This window comes from Hemibagrus wyckioides, linkage group LG24 (assembly GCF_019097595.1).
Source record: "Hemibagrus wyckioides isolate EC202008001 linkage group LG24, SWU_Hwy_1.0, whole genome shotgun sequence".
Taxonomy (NCBI): domain Eukaryota; kingdom Metazoa; phylum Chordata; class Actinopteri; order Siluriformes; family Bagridae; genus Hemibagrus; species Hemibagrus wyckioides.
The window spans coordinates 18329111-18348617 of record NC_080733.1 but is presented as its reverse complement, the minus strand read 5'-3'; the positions used below and the strand labels follow the sequence as shown (position 1 = coordinate 18348617).

Genomic DNA, 19507 nt, shown 5'->3' with positions numbered 1-19507 from the left:
GAACAGAATCGACCAGAGTCTTCAGGAAGAAAGGTGTTCTAATGATCTAATCCTTTGCTTCGGAAAAGCTTTTCTCAAAATTGAAAAGCTTTAGAGTTTAGAAACCCTTCACACTGCTCACCTTTTTTGAGAATTTTGGACTTTGGACCTTCATATTTTCTGCCTCAGTCGTACATGCCACCGGCCGCATTTCACCCTTTGGGGGAATAACAAGAAACACATATTCATTAATTTTGTTCAACTGTTACAATTTAATTATAATTCCTGAACAAGATTAGTTGAGTAGTTTACTATTCACATTTAACTGAGTATTAATTAATAATGAACTATTTATGAGGCAATAATTATTGAATTCATATCGAAATACAGTCCCTGAATAGTTGGTATTAAATAACATTTAGGATCAATTAGCAGACGCTTTGACGTGCAAAAACGCGCAAGCAGTTTTACACCAGGGTTTAAACATGAATAGAAAAAAAAACAGTACAGAGAATAGGAGGGAAAGAAACATGAAGCTTTTTAATAGATATTACATCTAATGAGGTTTGTAGAGAGGATGGAGTTGGAGCGCACTCCATCACTGAGGACGCAGAGAGAGAGAGAGACAGATATTGGATCAACTCTTACCAGGCTGCAGATTGTCTGGATGATCTGGCGTATTCTATTAGACTCCCGAGCTTTGGAGCATCGTGCAAAAGCAGTGGGGCAAATAAGAAGCCAGAGAAACACATATCGCACAGGAATAACCATTTTGTCTGCTTGGGTCTGCTCTTGTATTTTCACCAAGAAGTCAGCTGCAGAATGAACCAAGGCGCTACCTGCAGGCGGGTTTATATTCTCAAATCAATGCGTGCCATTTGCATGGCTCGTGCGGCGGGAATTTCATCCTGTAGGCGGGAGTTCCGACAGGGACTGTGCTGTCAGAGCAGTGATTTCAACATTCCCCACATAAGAAGCATGTACTTCACTTTTTAATACTTAATGATGTAATCCTTAATTTGCATTTTGTTTGAGCAAGGTTTTTTGTTTTTGCTCGCAGTGATGACTGCGCTGTTGTATGTTTCTCTTGACTGGAGTATTGGCAAAGTGAAAGTATTTATCGACCAGGAGCTTGGTTTGAATTTCGTTCGGGGATAACGATGACGAAATGGTGATCACGTGACAACTTTCATTTTCCAAAAAACAAATGACGTAGTGCGGCGGTAGGTTTGTTCCCAGCGCTCCGCACCTTCTCATTGCATCATTGTTTACACAGGGTTTTTTTTGTCATCCATTGTATTTCACGTAGAAGGTTGAAATCTTCTATATTAGCACATCAGGTCAATAAAAACCAGCTGCGTTTATTTTCTAAACTGATAAATGATAGTGAAAACTTTTTAACTGTTTAACTTCTTCACTCCAGATACTGAAGCACGAGCAGAAGGCTTTAGCGTGTTCGCAGTATATCTCCTTCGGCTTCTGCATAACAATAAGTTTAAGAATTCTGTGGTTATCATTGAAAACCCAGTTGTGTTAGCTCTCTGGTGGAAAAAAATGATTAACGCAGCTACCGGCTTTTTAGATGAACTTCGTGTTTCAAATGCCTGAAACAAAAAAATTGAGTCCATAATAAAAAATAACACTTCCTATCACTTAGCAGATTCCTTTATCCAGAGCGACTTACATTTTTATCTCATTTTATACAACTAAGCACGTGAGGGTTAAGGGCCTTGCTCAGGGGCCCAGCAGTGGCAGCTTGGTTCGAAACTTCAGATCAGTAGTCCAACACCTTACCACTGAGCTACCACATCCTCTGTTTTCGTGTTTTACTGTTCGTTATGGTGTTTTGTGCTATACACACTGCCATAATATTTTAATTACAATGTTCAAAACTAGGCAGCGGTTTTTGTAAAAAATAAATAAATAAATAAAAAGTCTATGGGCAGGGAGTATATGTAGAAGTGTAGAACTGTGAGCCAAAGTCAGAGCATCACTTGTTTAAGATGAAAGTTCTTTATAGACTGCAGAGGCAACAGAGACTTTCCGCATCAAAAAATAATAACTGCTTTATTGTATTAATTTAACCCATGGCATGTATTTTGTCATGTCAGTTATTTTACATGTTCATGTATTTATACACCGATCAGCCATAACATTATGACCACTGTTAGGTGAAGTAAATAAGACTGATGATCTCCTCATCATGGCACCTGTTAGTGGGTGGGATATATTAGGCAGCAAGTGAACATTTTGTCCTCAAAGTTGATGTGTTAGAAGTTGATGGGATGTTCCCGGTCTGCAGTGGTCAGTATCTATCAAAAGTATCCTTTAGGTCCTGTAAGTTAAAGGATAACTTACAGGTCTTAAAAGATCTGCTGCTAACATATTGGTGCCAGATACCACAGGACACCTTCAGGGATCTAGTGGAGTCCATGCCTCGACGGGTCAGGGCTGTTTTGGCAGCAAAAGACTATTATTATTAACACAATAACAGGCAGGTGGTCATAAAGTTATGCCTGACCGGTGTTTGTTGTGTTTGTGGTTACACAATCCACATAATCTGCTACCAAACATACTGGAGACCCACTGAATAATTTTTTTTCTATATTTTTCCAAAAACGTAAAATTCAGCTCTGCTGTCTTAAAAATTTAATAGCAACTAAAACAACAAAAGAGAATAAAGCAAGGGAAACTTGTTGAGAAAGGGAACATTTATTTAAAGGCACCAAAGTACAACAAACAGCAGTCGATTAATGTGTTTAGAAAAAATATTATACATTTATTTAACTTAATATCAGAAAATGCACATTTTTACTTAATTAATGTCAGTGCTACGAAGTAGCTTGCAACTTGTAGAGAAGCCGTTAGCTTAGCGAAACAAATAATATTACAGATGAATTCAGAGCTAGAGGAAAATTCTATTCACTAGAGTTGATATTAAATCTATTTTCCAAATAAGCAAAATGGAGCGAGTTTAGATCACCATGCTCGATTCGACATTATGCTTTTTATATTAATCGTTATAACTGTAGCATGCATGAATCACAACATTGTTGCGCATAACAAAAATAATTTTATTTAACCTTTTTCTTACTATAACCCAACTTTAAATTATTAAATAATCATTATTCAATAGCATGGAATGTAGTCAAACGCGCGCGCGCACACACACGCACACACAATCAGACATCACGCACAGCCTCGATGGTCATTATCATGTTGTACATAAGACTAATTCTGGATAATAAATAAATAAATAAATAAATAAATAAATAAATAAATAAATAAATATTGTATGGATTTATATACGGCACACAATTTATATAAGCATTAAATAAATATTCTCACTGTATTTTAAGCATTTAACAGCTTCTGATTGGTTTTGGTGAGTTTGTGGTGGATCTGTAGAAACCGCGCATCACCTGGAGAATGACAGCGCGCGCGCTTTCCCATGCGCACGAGCTGAAACTCTGCGGGGAAGAAAAGAGAAGAAAGGTTAAAAAAAAACAAAAGTTTTAATAAAGTGAAATCTCTCTGGTGAACTGCGTCCATAGAGACACTCTTACCTCTTCTGACAGAAAATCAGCCAGACTGCTCCAAAAAGCGCTCCAGTTTTCCACTTCAGCATGATCAGAGCTGACAACCGGAAACTGGACCAGAAACAAATTCAAATTAAAATTAAAATTTTATAAGACATTTGTATTCAAGCTAAGAAACACAGCCAAGCTCATTATCACCTCACTGAGCAAATTCAATAGTACTATTGACTAAAAAATAAGATCATATGAAAGAAAAAGAGGCACGTGGGTTTCACTATTACTCCTCTGTATAACTTTTGAACCACGAGGTAGCACATAACAATAATAGAACTAAGATGAAACAAGTGTATAAGAGCTTACACATGTTGTGTAGAATTGTCTCTGGAGTCCGAGTAAATTCTTTAACTGCTGCAGCTCACTGGACTTCCAGTCGGTGGACGCGGTCTTCGTCAGGAGATCAGAAACTTCCCGAAACGACATTTCCAAAACTAGCAGCCTGCTCTCCTCCTGTCCACACCAAGAAACAACAGTACATTAACCAATCAACAGATTTAATTCGTGAAATAAAAAAGAAATCAAGATCTAAAGCACATGATTAACACCGATATCCCAAGAAGGTAATATAGCTCTATTCTAGAATAGCTGCATTTTTTATGATGCAATCTATTTGTTCAAAATTTCCCTTCATTGTTAACTATTACAATCAGGTTAATGGAATGTGGATAATGGAACACTGCTCACCTGTTTCGGGAATGTTGGACTATGGAGCTTCATATTTTCTGCCTCGGTCATACATCTGACAGGTCGCATTTCACCCTTAGGAAAAGAAATACGCAAATACAGATTCAGATTATAATGAAGCAGTAGATAATGACTTATTGAAGGAAGTAATTGTTATATTAATTACATGTACGCGCGCAGAGAGAGAGAGAGAGAGAGAGAGAGGGAGAGAGAGAGAGAGAGAGAGGGAGAGAGAGAGAGAGAGAGAGAGAGAGAGAGAGAGAGAGAGAGAGAGATTGTATAAAGTCTTAATATTAAACATCTTACTACATCTCACTCCATCACCTAGGACGCAGTGCACACACACACACACTCACAGAGAGAGAGAGAGAGAGAGAGAGAGAGATTGTATGAACTCTTACCAGGCTGCAGAGTTGCTGGATGATCTGGCGTATTCTATTAGACTCCAGAGCTTTTGAGCATCGTGCGAACACAGAGGGGCAAATAAGAAGCCACAGAAACACCCATCTCAGAGTAATAACCATCCTGTCTGCTAGGCTCTGGTTTTAAATTCTCATCAAGTCAGCTGAAGAATGAAGCGAAGAAGAGGATCTCCCTGCAGGCTTTATATTCTGAAAACAGTAAGCATTATTTGCACGGCGCTCGCCGAGGGAAAGTCCGAAGCAAGCGTGTACTTGTACATCGAACAAAAGGTCAAACCTATGGATAAGTTTTACAACCTATTTCTTCTACTTCTTCATTTATGTTTGAGTAAGTTGTTTTTGCTCGCTGTGTTTTGTTTTTGTCCATTTCGCTTTACTCTAGAAACTAACTGCTTTATAGGTAAGTGAAAGTACCTATAGGCATGTGAAAGTAGCCATCGCACTGGAAATTGGATCGAATTTCCGCTGTCCAGCAGTGATGTAATGAAAAGGTTAGGCGCGAGGGAACTTTCAGTTTCGAAAACTTTAATGACGAAGTGCAGCATTAAAGCTTAGCCGCGTGATTCCAGTGTATTGACCTGTGTCTGTGATTTTTTTTTTTAATCCAGGTTATTTTTTTTCTTGCGCTATTAAGAGTCCGACTGGACGCATTGGTCTCGCTTCTGAGATACTGTGCACATAGACAGAGTTTCTGAATCAAAGCCTCGTTATTAATGTACACTACCTTCAAATAAAAAGAAAAATAATAATAATTGTTGAAGTATTTAAAAAGTCATAAAATATTTACCTGTTTTAAATTGTTCTTTCGTGTTTCACACAGTTAAAATGGGGTCAGGGTAATGCAGAAAAAAATGCAGCACTTCCTGAAAAATCCTGCTGCTTCATGTCCTTCTGTCCTACAATCACACTTCCACATTAGCAGTAGCTCAGGAGATGGATCTGTTATCTACCTAATAATTACTGTTGCACAATCGGGGTCATTTAATATCGCTAATTAATTTTACGGCATTGGGCAGATGTTTGCATTTATCTCATATACATATCGGAGCTGTTGAGTGTTAAGAGCCTTGCTCTTGAAGTCAGGACTTTTCGAATAGTAGTCCAGCGTCTTAACTACTACTACTACTACTACTACTACTACTACTAATAATAATAATAATAAGAAGAAGAAGAAGAAGAAGAAGAAGAAGAACAGGACTATGATATGATGATAAAGAAGAGGATAAAGAAGAAGAATAAGGAGTAGAAGAGTATAATGGTTATGATGATTATGATGATGATGATGATTCTGATGATGATGATGGTGATGAAGAAGAAGAAGAAGAGTATAATGATGATGATGATGATGATGAAGAAGAAGAAGAAGAAGAAGAGTATAATGATGATGATGATGATGATGATGATCATGGACAAAATGTTAGAAAATGGACAAAACTAAATGGTAATTATTACGAGTGACACTTTATTGTATGAATGTTGTAAAATCACATATCATACGCAAATATTCATTTTTTTAAGTGCACGTTTTATTTTAAAATGTCGCAGTTAAAAATAATACACACTCCATCACAGACCATGTTTACAATCAAATGCATTTAAATAACTAATGTCGTCAGATAAAAAAATAAAATATTTTAAATTATAGACAAACAAAAATTAAAAAAAAACCTAAGTTATGAAAAACATGGAAATACAAATAAATAATTCAAGATGGCAGAATTTCTTGAATCCAAAAAAAGATTAAATAAATAAGCATTAAGCATTAATTCTTTAAGCATTAAGAAGGGTTTAATCATGAAGATCGGTTTTAGTTTTAGTGGCCAGAAGATCGAGTCTTCTCAAGTGCTTCAGCACCACTCCAGCAGTCTCATTCCAGCCCTCTGCACTGTAATCCTGCAAGGAGAAAAAAAATTCACAAATCACAAATCACCGACATTTTGTTTTAATCCGTAAAAGAATTTCTAACTGCAGATTGGGGAATTTACCGTGTTTTTGAGGTGAGAAATCAGACTTTTGAAGTGCATTTCCATCTTTTTAGATATTTTCTTTTGTACTTCGGTAGCGACGAGGTTTTTTGCCTTCAATGAACAAAAAATATATGTAAATAATCTTCTTATTCTTATTCTTATTCTTATTCTTATTCTTATTCTTATTCTTATTCTTATTCTTATTCTTAATGCATTTAACTCACACATCGCTCCAGCTCCATAATCTGCCGATGCACATCAAGCAGGAAGATCTGCAGTTTATTCTGGTCGCAGTCCACCTTCTCATATTTCCCACTGTAGATCCTCATGATGCTCTTTAGAGTCCTCATTATGAACATAATGTGATCCGTTGCCTGTTGATTATAAGTAACACTGCGTTAATTTGTTTTGAATTGCATTGATCATCACTTCACCCCCACCTCCTTCATTTTATTTATTATTTTTCTGCCTATAATAATTATTTTGTTGTACTTAGGCTACAATTAGGAGCTTTTTGTTCCCAACATTGGCTTACTGGCGGTTTTGGGATTTGAACTTGTCTTTATTTATATATATATATATATATTTATAAAAAAAATATATATATATTAAATATATATTAGAATGTAGGGAATGTAATGTAATTTTTTTATCGTTCAATGCAAAAGTATAAAAGAACGAATAGCCTTTTAGAATGAATATATATTGTACCTTTTCATAATTACATACTATAACGTTTCAAAAAAAAAAAAAAAAGTTGAACCAAAACGGTACTTTACCTCTAGTTGGTATATGCGGTTGTACAGCTTGTGTGGAAAGTCCATGCTGAGTTTGCCATGAGCATGCACGGAATCTTTGCACTAAAGCAAGAAATAAAATGAAAATAAACAAAATAAAGGATGAGATGAGTTATGTCACATACAATTGAAGCTCTTAACCCTGTGTGAGTTAAATCACTCTAACAGTTGAATCAGTTCCAGACTTCCTTCTGCTTTTAATTCCAGTGGAATTTTTACTGATCTCTTTACTTACCGCCTGTTCAAGATGAGCAATCGAGCTGTTGCTTAAAACCTGGAAGCTGCTAAGAGATGCTTTGTTCTGCGTCTTCATCCATGTGCATCCATTTGCGCAGGTCCAGTAGCTGAGAGTTAGCAGAATAAAACCCCACATATTTAATACCGCCATCATAACTGCACGAACCAGGCAAGACGTCGGAGAGGTGAGCAATGATCAGTGGACTGTCTACAGGACCTGCAGTGCACAGCGTGCAATGTAGTCAGGACTGGGTTTTATTTTCTTTTATAGGAGACCTACTGAAAAGTGAAAAGACGAAGCGCTGTCCCAGCGTTTTCACATTAAAGCCAGCATCGAAAGGTTAAGCGCATTTGCATTCTTAGGAAACTGTATTTACTTTCTTTTTTAGCACGTTCCCATGTCAATCACGCCTTCACGCCTAGGCAGGAGGGGTGATTCCAAGGTGATACCGTGGAAATAAAATTGTCCAGCAAAAGTAAAAAACGTCAGGGAATCCCGGGCTGTTGCTGGGATGTAAACTGATACCTCGTGACAGCAAACTTAGGCCAATTTCCCTGATTCATTAGACATGTCAAAACCATCAATTCTGAATTAACATGGAAGCTCTGAGAAAAAAGTACTAAACTGTACCTTTGCCTGGTGCTGTTTTGGTGCTCTGGACGTCTTTATTACCTTTAGTGTGTGTCCTTTACATGTATATGTAGTGTAGTTTCTCTGAAGCTTATTTTTACAACATTGCAACAAAATGAGACATTTAATCTCAAACATAGACTTACCTATAAAGGAAATTTACATATACATAATCCAAACTTTTTTCCACTAAAGCTATAAACATTTATACACAATCTGAATAATATCATATACATCAATCAGGTATAAGTGAATAAGACTGAGTATCTCCTCATCACGGCACCTGTTAGTGGGTGGGATATATTAGGCAGCAAGTGAACATTTTGTCCTCAAAGTTGATGTTAGAAGCAGGAAAAATGGACAAGCATAAGGATTTGAGCTTGAGTTTGATGAAGGGACAAATTGTGATGGCTAGACCACTGGATCAGAACATCTCCAAAACTGCAGCTCTTGTGGGGTGTTCCCGGTCTGCAGTGGTCAGTATCTATCAAAAGTATCATTTAAGTCCTGTAAGTTGTGAGGTGTGGCCCTAATGGCTCTGCTGCTAACATCTTGGTGCCAGATCCCACAGCACACCTTCAGTGATCTAGTGTAGTCCATGCCTCGACAGTTCATGGCTGTTTTCGCAGCAAAAGGGGGACCAACACAATATTAGGCAGGTGGTCATAATGTTATGCCTGATCAGTATATACCATAAAACATTGCAACACAGTCAGGCTTTCAGATTATCAAATGAAGATGAGAACAATTAGTATGCTGATTAGATTAAAGGTGTACAGAGCATTATAAACACTCTGTATGACTAAAATGCATTTAAAGGAACAAGAGTAGTCCTTAAGGCTCAGTTTTACATATCAGTTGTTATTAACACAGCCTACATTTATGTTACCATGTAAAAGATGGCAAAGACAAGGTCAGGTACAGTATTATACTTTTTTTCAGATATTGTATGTGTTAATGTGTTAAACTTTCTCTCAGAAGGGAAGTTGCGTTACCTCATTATTGGGGGAATTAGACTGGGACCATGTATCACACTGGTTCCAAAGCACTATAGAAAGTACCAGGGACTTATATCAGAAACCTATAGTCATTTCATCCAGGAGAGAGAGAGAGAGAGAGAGAAAAGAGAGAGAGAGAGAGAGAGAGAAAAGAGAGAAAGAGAGAGGGTAATGTGATGCTTGGGCTTCCATTTAACAATGGTGTTTGTGCTGCAATGCTTTTTGGGAAATTTCATTGGATTGTTCTGAATATGTCTTCTTCTGCGGTACATTTAATCATGTCTGACAAGCAAATAACAAAATCATCTACAGTACTGTGTTCCCTTTTGATACAAATCATATTGTTATTTTATAGTTTCCTTGTTATTACTTCACAATGTTTCTAAAATTAATGCTTGAAATTGTCTTAATAAAGGTGGAATTCAAGAACATATTTTTTCTAACAGCACTTAGTTAACAAAGTGCCAAAGTACTGGCAACCAGTTTAAACAGCTTGATTTGTGTTAGTTGGACCAACTGGTACAGCAAATTACCCGTGCAATGCTAAAATATTTCCTTCAGTATTACAGGAATTTATCTTTCAATGATACTCTCTCATTAATTTAGTCCAGTGTGTAATTTAATCTTAGTTTTTGTTGGGTGGTGTGTGAGTAGGTGAAGAAAAAAAATTGCAAGAGATAGCAAAAGACATTGGCTTACAAAAAAAATCGTCAGGTTAATGGTTAGAAAAAATTCTGAGGTTGTGATTAGGTGTAAGTTAAAATGAAACGCGTTCCCGTTATTAGTGGAATTCAAGTGAAGCTGGTTTGTGGTTCTCATTTCTCTCGACCTCAGCAGCGTGTGTGTGCTTCCTTCCTCCCTCTTCCCTCAGGAAACTAATGCTGACTTCAGCCGTACACAAACCATCAGCTTGCTCTCACACAAACAAATGAATCAGAAGGGAATCTTTTCTATGTGGTCTAATAGATTGGAGACATTTTAGAGTAATGAGAGTAAAGAGAACAATAAATATTAATGCCAACCTTTGCTTTTATATTTTTTGCAGCTCTTATGGCATTCTTTCAACCATTTAGTTGAACTGTATTCTTCATGAATATAAGAATTGCTGTATTGGAAAGTACAACTAGTTTCAAGCTAAATTCTTTAACAAAGAAGAGATGAGTTTGTGTATTTATTACAGTCTTGCTTGCTTAGCCATACTCACATTGATCACATTGAAGATGACTTTTGCTTTAAGACTTTGAGTACATTATCATGAGTTGGGGCCATGAAAGTATGCACGTGGTCAATGATAATATTCAAAATGTCTCTGGCATTCAAATGATGATTGATGAGTATTAATAGGCCCAAAGTGTGCAAAGAAAACCTTCCTTACCATTAGATCCCCTACATCAGCCTGCACTGTTCACACAAGGCAGGTTGGGTCCAGGGATTGATCCTGTTGGCACCAGAATCTGACCATCTGTGTGCCTCAGCAGAAAATGAGATTCATCAGACCATGCTTCATGAGCCTGTCTTTCTGTATCTGTATCATAATTTAATTTATTGCTTTGAATGGCATGGATGTGAAGGTGTTCAGATGTTCCTAATAAACTGCTCAGTGAGTGTATATCAATGTAATATCATATACATCAAATATATAATATATATCACATACCTGCCTCTATTGTTTTATTTAAAGGACGGTGATTATTATCCTTTAATATCAGTGTTATTACAAATATTATATAATTGTCAATCCAGTCGTGTAATCGGTCTTGAAACGAAGCATAATCATTTCAACTGAAATGACATCAGGAGGTGACGTAATTACCATACATTTATTGTTTTATATCTACATCTGGATGAGAGGAAAGTTATATAAAAAATGACAATAGAACAATTTTTGCTTTGTTGGACTTTGACTCTGAAAATCTTTGACTCTGAAATGCGAAAATAAGGTCTTTATGGAAACAAAAATAGGTTTTTCTATTGCATTGTTGTAAAGATGCCTTCTGGGCCTTTTAATATGTGAATTATTACATTATTTTCTACATGAAAAACATGTATTAAATGAGTTAAATTAAATATATTTGTAGTAATATATATATTATTGTATAATATTTCAATCAGGAAAAAAATATATTTATAATATAATATTTACATTTATTCATTAATACTTCTATATCTAAAACTAATTCAATAGATAGATAGATAGATAGATAGATAGATAGATAGATAGATAGATAGATAGATAGATTAGATTAGATTAGATTAGATTAGATTAGATTAGATTAGATTTTAGATTAGATTAGATTAGATTAGATTAGATTAGATTAGATTAGATTAGATTAGATTTTAACAGCTTCTGACTGGTTTGGGTGATTTTGTAGTGGATCTGTAGAAACTGCGCATGACCTGTAGAATGACAGTGCGCGCGCTTTCCCATGCGCACGAGCTGAAACTCTGCGGGAAAGGGAAGAACAAATCGAAAAGATAAGGTTAAAACCAACGTGGTGAAAATGACAAGTGAAATCTCAAAGCCGCAGAAACGCTCACACCTTTTCTGAGAGAAAATCAGCCAGACTGCCCCAGAAATCCCTCCAGTTTTCTACTCCGGCTTGAGCAGAGCTGGCAACCGGAAGCTGGATCAGGAAGAAATCAAATATTCGTCAAGTCAGAAACAAGATATAGCCTAACAACAACAACAACAACAACAACAACTACAATTGTTATTTTTTTGTTGTTATTTTTGATGATGATGATGATGATGATGATGATGATGATGTGATCGGTCACTTCAATTTAATTCAGTTTTATTTAATAGCGTTTTTAACAAGAGTCACTGTTTTAAAACAGCTTTACAAAAAAAATGTAAAAGTTTATTTTTATCTATAAAGAGGAAGCCCGAGACAAGGAAAAACTCCCTGAGACAATATAAGGAAAAAACCTTAAGAAGACTCAAAAGGGAACCGGTCCTCATCAGAGTGACACCGGAGTGTGTGATTAAATAAATCTCTTTCTACAACTGTATAGTGGAATTCAAGATTATGCAGTGTAGCTTTGCCTGAAATCATTTTAAAGGCACGCGATATCCACCGTAACAGAGATTATTACTACAATTACACAATTCTCGACTTACTAATAATAACAGCACGGATATGAATGTTTACGACGTGAACAACACAGCTTTATATTAATGCGCTCGTGTTAATGCGCTATCGTTTCTCCAGCAACAGATTATTTACATTTACTGACAGGAAATGCTCAACATAAACGAATTGTTTAAAACGTTTTGTTTTAACTTAAACAGCGTGGAATCACTGATATGGTGAAGTTTTCGTTTATTTAACATGGAAACAGTGTCACGTGTCAGCACCTCGTAAAAGTCAGTGAGTTTCCCGGCACGCGAGATTCTGTTCCCACTTACACTGAACCTACAGCAGCTATGATAAATGATTTATATTTAGACTATTAGGGAGACGCCTTTATCCAAAGTGATGTATATGCCTCTTTTTTAAACACTCAGAAATCACACATTAAACTCTCTGAGTTCAATATGGACACTGGCTGGACGCAGATTGTTTTTATTTATTTCAATTGAATGTATTTGTATAGCGCCTTTTAAAATGGTCTTAAAACAGTAGAGAAACAGAGAAAGGAGAAAAAAATATTAAATTAAATTATTAAACTATTTTATCCCTTTTTATATCCCTATTTTATTCCTAATTTATATGTAAACTTCTGGTGTTGTGACACAAGTGAAATAGGAAGACTTTATGTAAAACTTTAGTGTCCAACCAATTTAACCAATCATTTTATACATTGTACCTTAGCATGTTTTAGTCTAGGCAAATATTTTTTCACTCAATCAACATAAGAGCAATAATATAAACTGAGAAGTTGAGGATTACGGGCCTCGCTCAAGGGCCTCGCAGTGGCAGTGCATTTTTAGACTGCCTTAAAACAATGAAAAATAATTTAGTTATATTTAAGAGCAGATATTAAATAGGTTCACATAAAACAAAATGGTTCTCATCCGAACGGGATTTCATTGCAAAAACATATAATTCTAAATATTACACTGAATTATTTATAGTCATCAGTCCGCAAAGTTTGAACGGAAAACATTCTGAAATAGTGCGAGGATATTGGAATAATAATAATAATGATGAGTTAAGGACAGGAATGAATAACTGTACTATCACATAAAGCTGAATAAAGTGCAGTGAGAGCCTGGCAGCGGCACAGGGTCACTTCTCAGCTCTAGGTTCCGGTTCTAATCAGGGCTTTAAAAATACACGATCAAAATCATGTTGGACGAAAACTGAATAACGGTGTAAATCTAACTCACTTTAATCAAATGGAACTGATGTAGACATTTTAATTAAGAAAATTACAATTAACCCTTTTCAGACGATGAATTTATGTTGATATAAAGAATGTACACATTTGCATCAAGTAAATTCAGTGAATTTTTTTCTCCTGTGGTCGTTGTGTACACTGGTTCCTCTGCAGTTATTAAATTTGCATATATATCTTTTCACAGCCTTTTCTTGTATATTTAAAGTCCTGGAACAAAAGTGAGCTTCATGCGGTTACCGGAAGTCAGCAGATAAGTCAGGACTCGGGCTCTGATTATTGACAATTAAGCTCATCTACTACTAATCAGCTCCAACATCCAAGATTGGATAAAATGACTACATACCTCAAGTTTGGAGATTATATATTTGTTTGAATTAATGTTTTATTGAGTAATTAAATATTTTACGTAAACGATTAATTGTAGTTTTTATTTTAGGCCTCACTGATCACACATTACCTTTTGCCAGTGTAAACAAATAGATATATTTTTAAATCGTTAATTACGCTTGCGTCTAACATTTGCATTTCTCCAGACACTGGGAGGGAGGAGAAAGTAATTAACTACTAACAACATTCATTAAATCTCTGTGAGCAAAGGCTTCGTGGAAACACACACACCAGACAGGTGTATATAAGAGCTTACACATGTTGTGTAGAATTGTCTCTGGAGTCCCAGTAAATCCTTTAACTTCTTCAGCTCCCTGGACTTCCACTCGGTGGATGCGTTCTTCATCAGAAGATCAGAAACTTTCCGAAACGACATTTCCAACACCAGCAGCCTGCTCTCCTCCTGTCCACACCAAGTAAGCAAGCAAAACGTGAGGAAGATGCGTGATGTAATGTGAATTGATCAGGGCTGGGGTTCTTCAGAATTTAGAGAAAAATGGTAAAAATGTGCACTTTTCTTTATCCTTGAGATGACACCCTGATTATCTGAATACAAATAATATGTATCATTCACCTGGACACGTGATTCTAATGTAAACATAAAACCACTTCTGATTTGGATAGTAAATGTGTGAAAGGTAAAGGTGTGATGCTCTTAAGAGTTGAGAGAAACGCCCAGGTGACAAGGGGCACAGTTTACTATACCGCTTGTTGAAAGTTTAGGCATGAATACAGCAAAAACATAACAAAACGAAACGAAATAAAAGAATAAATGCTGTCGATACCTGTTTTGGTCAGACAAGATTAAATGGTTGAACAGTCTTTCTGCTCACTAAACAGAACAGAGTTCATCCAGATTTCTCACCTCTTTCGGGAATTTTTCACTTTGGAACTTCATTTTTTCCGCCTCACTTTTGCACCTCACCGGTCGCATTTCCCCCTAAAATATATGACAGAAGAATTAAATGTACAGACAATTGTTCATTTACAATGTTCTGTTGTGATTATTCGGTTTGGTTTTTAAAATATAAATTATTGTAATCGACATTAGAACTTATCTTACAAAATTGCTATTAGTAATGCTATTATTATTATTATTATTATTATTATTATTATTATTATTATTATTATTATTAATGGTGGTGGTAGTAGTAGTAGTAGTAGTAGTAGTAGTAAAAGAAAATAATAATTAAAAAAAACTGTGGAGATGATAAAGACAACGCTAATAATATTTTCAGGTCATGGCAGTAGAGTAATTAGCAATTACACGACCAAAGCTTGTTAACTCTTACCAGGCTGCAGAGTTTCTGGATGATTTCGCGCGTCCTCTTTGGCTCCTGGTTGTTGGTGCATCTTAAAAACACAGCTGGGCGAAGAAAAAAACATAGAAACACATAAAGAGTAATAAGCATCCTGCCGACTCTTGCTTTGTGTCGTCAACAGGATGGTGTAATCTACAGCCTTATCCTGAACCTAGCTAAGAAGAACTGCTGGCGGCTTTATCGGATTTATAGGCTCAAAACAAGAAGCGGGACTGCCATGGCACGAAGCCTGGGGACGCGGGACAGTACCGGTCTGTTGAACCCGAAAAAAAAACATTTTACTGTCTGACTAAGGTAGAGCACGAATGTGGTGGATATGATGATAAGAAATAAAGCATGAATTATTTACCTAAACAACCAAGCTAACAACAAGCAAAATGCTTTTGTTTTGATTTTTAAAAAAGTAAATTATTATTATTATTATTATTAGTAGTAGTAGTAGTAGTAGTAGTAGTAGTAGTAGTAGTAGTAGTATCATTATTATTGTTGTTGTTGTTTTTGATGATGTTATAAAACTCTCAATTGTTATCGGTCAATTTATTTCCATTTTTTAAATAGCGTTTTTAACAAGAGTCACTGTTTTAAAACAACGTTACAGAAATATTAAAATTTAGAATAAAAATGACAAAGTTTAATATTTGATTTCATGTTTATCCATAATGGGCAAGCCCGAGGCAAGGAAAAACTCCCTGAGACGATATGAGTAATAAAAAAAATCTTAAAAGGACTCTCTTATATAATAATAATAATAATAATAATAATAATAATAATAATAATAATAATAATAATAATTATTATTATTATTATTATTATTATTATTATTATTATATGTATTTATTTATTTATTTATTGTATCTAGGATTGATTGATTGATTGATTGAGAGAGAGAGAGAGAGAGAGAGAGAGAGAGAGAGAGACAGACCGAGACAGACAGACCGAGACAGTTCCACGATATGGGGAAGTGGCCACATGGAATACAAGGAGGCATTTATTGTCTCGCGGGCTGAATGTTAGAGAAGACCAAAACAACTGCACAGAAAATGACTAAACTTGTGGATAAAGTTTGTGGATCTTGTTTTTTTTATTTTTATCTTTTTTGTGGACAGCCTATGTCCAACTTATGAGAAATTAGGTTTAGTGTGAACTTTAGTCATGACAACTGGATACCAGTAAGAGTAACATAGTAAGAAGGGAAAAAATTGTGTAGTACTCCAGGTCTTACTCAAATAACATAACATAAATTAAAAATTAAATTAAATTAAATTAAATTAAATTAAATTAAATTAAATTAAATTAAATTAAATTAAATTAAATTAAATTAAATTAAATTAAATTAAATTAAATCCCTTGTATGGAGTACCTGACAGCTTATTAAGATAGGTTACAAAATATGATTCTGGTAATTAAAATTCTCAGAACAAGACGGTGTTTTGTTTTTAAAATTATAATATTAACATTTGCCCCATCTCATCCATATCCACTTTCTTTATCATAAATATTACATTTTATTTTTACTCAGTACTCAACCCCCTCAGTTCCACCTGCTTTGTCCTCCCTGACTGCTAAAGACTTTGTCTCCTTTTGCAATGAGAAGCTTGTTCTGGAACAGCCTTCCAATAAGTGTTCGGGATTCAGACACAGTCTCAATGTTTAAGTCTAGGCTAAAGACACATTTGTTTGGTCAATTTTTCAATGTATAGTTATTCTTAGGTAAAGGAGCAGATCTGGAAGGTTCATGGACATAGAATGTTGGGTGTACTCTTTGGATGCTGTCACTTTACCACCCTCACAAGTTGCTCAGGTTTGCTGACTGTGAAGTGGTTGGACGCTTTATGTCCTGGGAAGCCTTCATGTCTATCACCTTCTGGCTCTTCCTTTTAGTTATGCTGTCATAGCTAGTCTTGCTGGAGTTCCTGCCTGCACTTTACACATAATCTACAATGTCTTTAAACATCACATTATCACAAGCATACTTAATATCTTTCTCTCTGCCTGTCTGCCTCTCTCTCTTTCTCTCTCTCTCTCTCTCTCTGATCCATCCACATGCTCTACCCCTGATCAGAGTCTTGTCATTTGGTGGTGCTCACTGATGCTGTGGATGGATCTGTGTGGACAGCCTGTGACCCAGGGGATTGGTGTAGATAGAACCACTTGGAGACTATCGCATCATCACAGATCTGCCATTATCTGTCAGCTTGTGACAGAAAGAAATTAGTGTCTCTATAACGAAGTCAGAAACTACATTGACCTAATAGTTCTTCATAAGCCCTTGGTTGCTGTTTTAGAAAGGACATTATTTACATTTACATTACATTTCCAGTGTCACCATGAGGATGGGTTCCCTTCTGAGCCTTGTTCCACTCAAGGTTTCTTCCTTATATCATCTCAGGGAGTTTTTCTTTGCCACCATCGCCTCAGGCTTCTCATTAGGAATAAAATAGGGATAAAATAGTAACTTTATTTTTTTCTTCTCTGTTTCTATACTTCTGTAAATCTGCTTTGAGACAATGTCCATTATTAAATAGCACAATACATATAAACTGAATTGAATTGAATTGAAGATTGAGTTATTCTAGTACAATTTTACTTCTTCCTCGACTACCCCTACATTACACATATAGGATTCCCCTACTTCTTCACTAGCACATTTCTCAACTCTTGCAACAGAAGAGATCCTACAAGACATCCTGTCCTGCAATCCCAACACCTGCCCACTGGATCCATTCCCTTCCACTATGCTCCAGACCATCTTGCAAGACATCCTGCCTTTCATCACCACAATCATTAATGCATCCTTAATACTGTATCTGGTCATGTACCAACTGCCTTAAAGAGAGCAAGGGTTATTCCTGTACTGAAAAAACCTTCTCAGGTTCCTTCACACATCAGTCACTTCTTTTTTTTATGCTCAAATTCTTGAACGCACAAGAATTTTCAGTCAACTGTTTGTTTATCTCTCAAAGAACAACCTCCAAGATCCAAGCCTCAGCTTCAAAGTGGCACATTCCACAGAGACTGCCCTTCTCGCCATCACCGAAAAACTACATGTTGCTTGATCAACCAAGCTGTCATCTGCCCTCATCCTCCTTGTTCTTTCAGTGGCATTTTGGCCACTGCTCACAACCTTGTGGTAAACATGGACAGTCAACTGTCCTTTTCCTCACACATCTGACACAAACATGCCGGTTTATTTTTTACATCAGTAAAAGGATTCGGCCATTTTAACCACATAGGCTGCCCAGGTCTCTTGTTATTTCGAGACTGGACTACTGCAACTCTGGCAGGTCTACTTCAGAATGCAATTTGACCTCCGCAAATAATACAAAACGGTGCTGCGTGCCTTTTTTTTAAAAACCTGCCTCAAACACCACACCACTGGGGCAGTGGTAGCTCAAGTGGTCAAGGCTCTGGGTTGATGATTGGAAGATCAAGGTTCAAGCTGCCTCCGCTGGCCCTTGAGCAAGGCCCCAACTCCTCCTGCTCCAGGGGTGCTGCATTATGGCTGACGCTGCATTCTCACCCCAACCCTCCCACAATGGGATATGTAAAGAAAGAATTTCACTGTGCAGTAATGTATATGTGACAAACTGAGGCTACTCCCTCCACAGGCTTCTGTTAGCTCTGTGCCTCAGATTCAAAACACTGATGCCTACAAAGCCAAAAATAGACCTACTCCCTTATATCACTCCTCGCACTGCACCAAACTCCCTCAGGCAGGGGCAGACTGGCCACTGGACACCGGGACATCTCCCGGTGGCCTGATGGTTGTTCTGGCCTGCCACTATGCAGTCGATCACCTTGACGTGCTATAGGCTGGTATGCACCTAGGAATGAATTGACGGACCTCTCAATATACAAATTAGGAAATCGCGGAGTGGAAATGACATCACCAAATGACCCAATGTCAGTGACGCACTGCCTAATTGTCCATTTCCAGAGGCAGGTAACAGGTGTTTTCGACTTAAAGCGGCACTGCGCAGACCAAGCAGGTATATGAAGTCAAAGTACCATGAGAGCAACTTAAGATTGTTTGCTCGAATATGCGCTAGAATTGCTGTCGCGATACTTTGGTGTCTTCATTTGGCTGATGGACGCTTTCAACCAAATTAAGCAACTTATTATCAACTTATTATAACAATTAAC

The 19507-nt window shown here is 36.5% G+C and overlaps 1 protein-coding gene across 1 annotated transcript; it reads right to left on the bottom strand.

Moving 5' to 3' along the window:
* Window positions 1–6469: 6469 nt before the first annotated feature.
* On the bottom strand, window positions 6470–7836 carry LOC131344953 (interferon a3-like). The gene is made up of 5 exons (XM_058377533.1): window positions 7681–7836; window positions 7428–7508; window positions 6873–7022; window positions 6667–6759; window positions 6470–6574 (listed from the first exon to the last, which is right to left on the bottom strand). The coding sequence occupies exons 1-5, from the start codon at window positions 7834–7836 to the stop codon at window positions 6470–6472; spliced, it is 585 nt and encodes a 194-aa protein (XP_058233516.1).
* Window positions 7837–19507: the final 11671 nt, after the last annotated feature.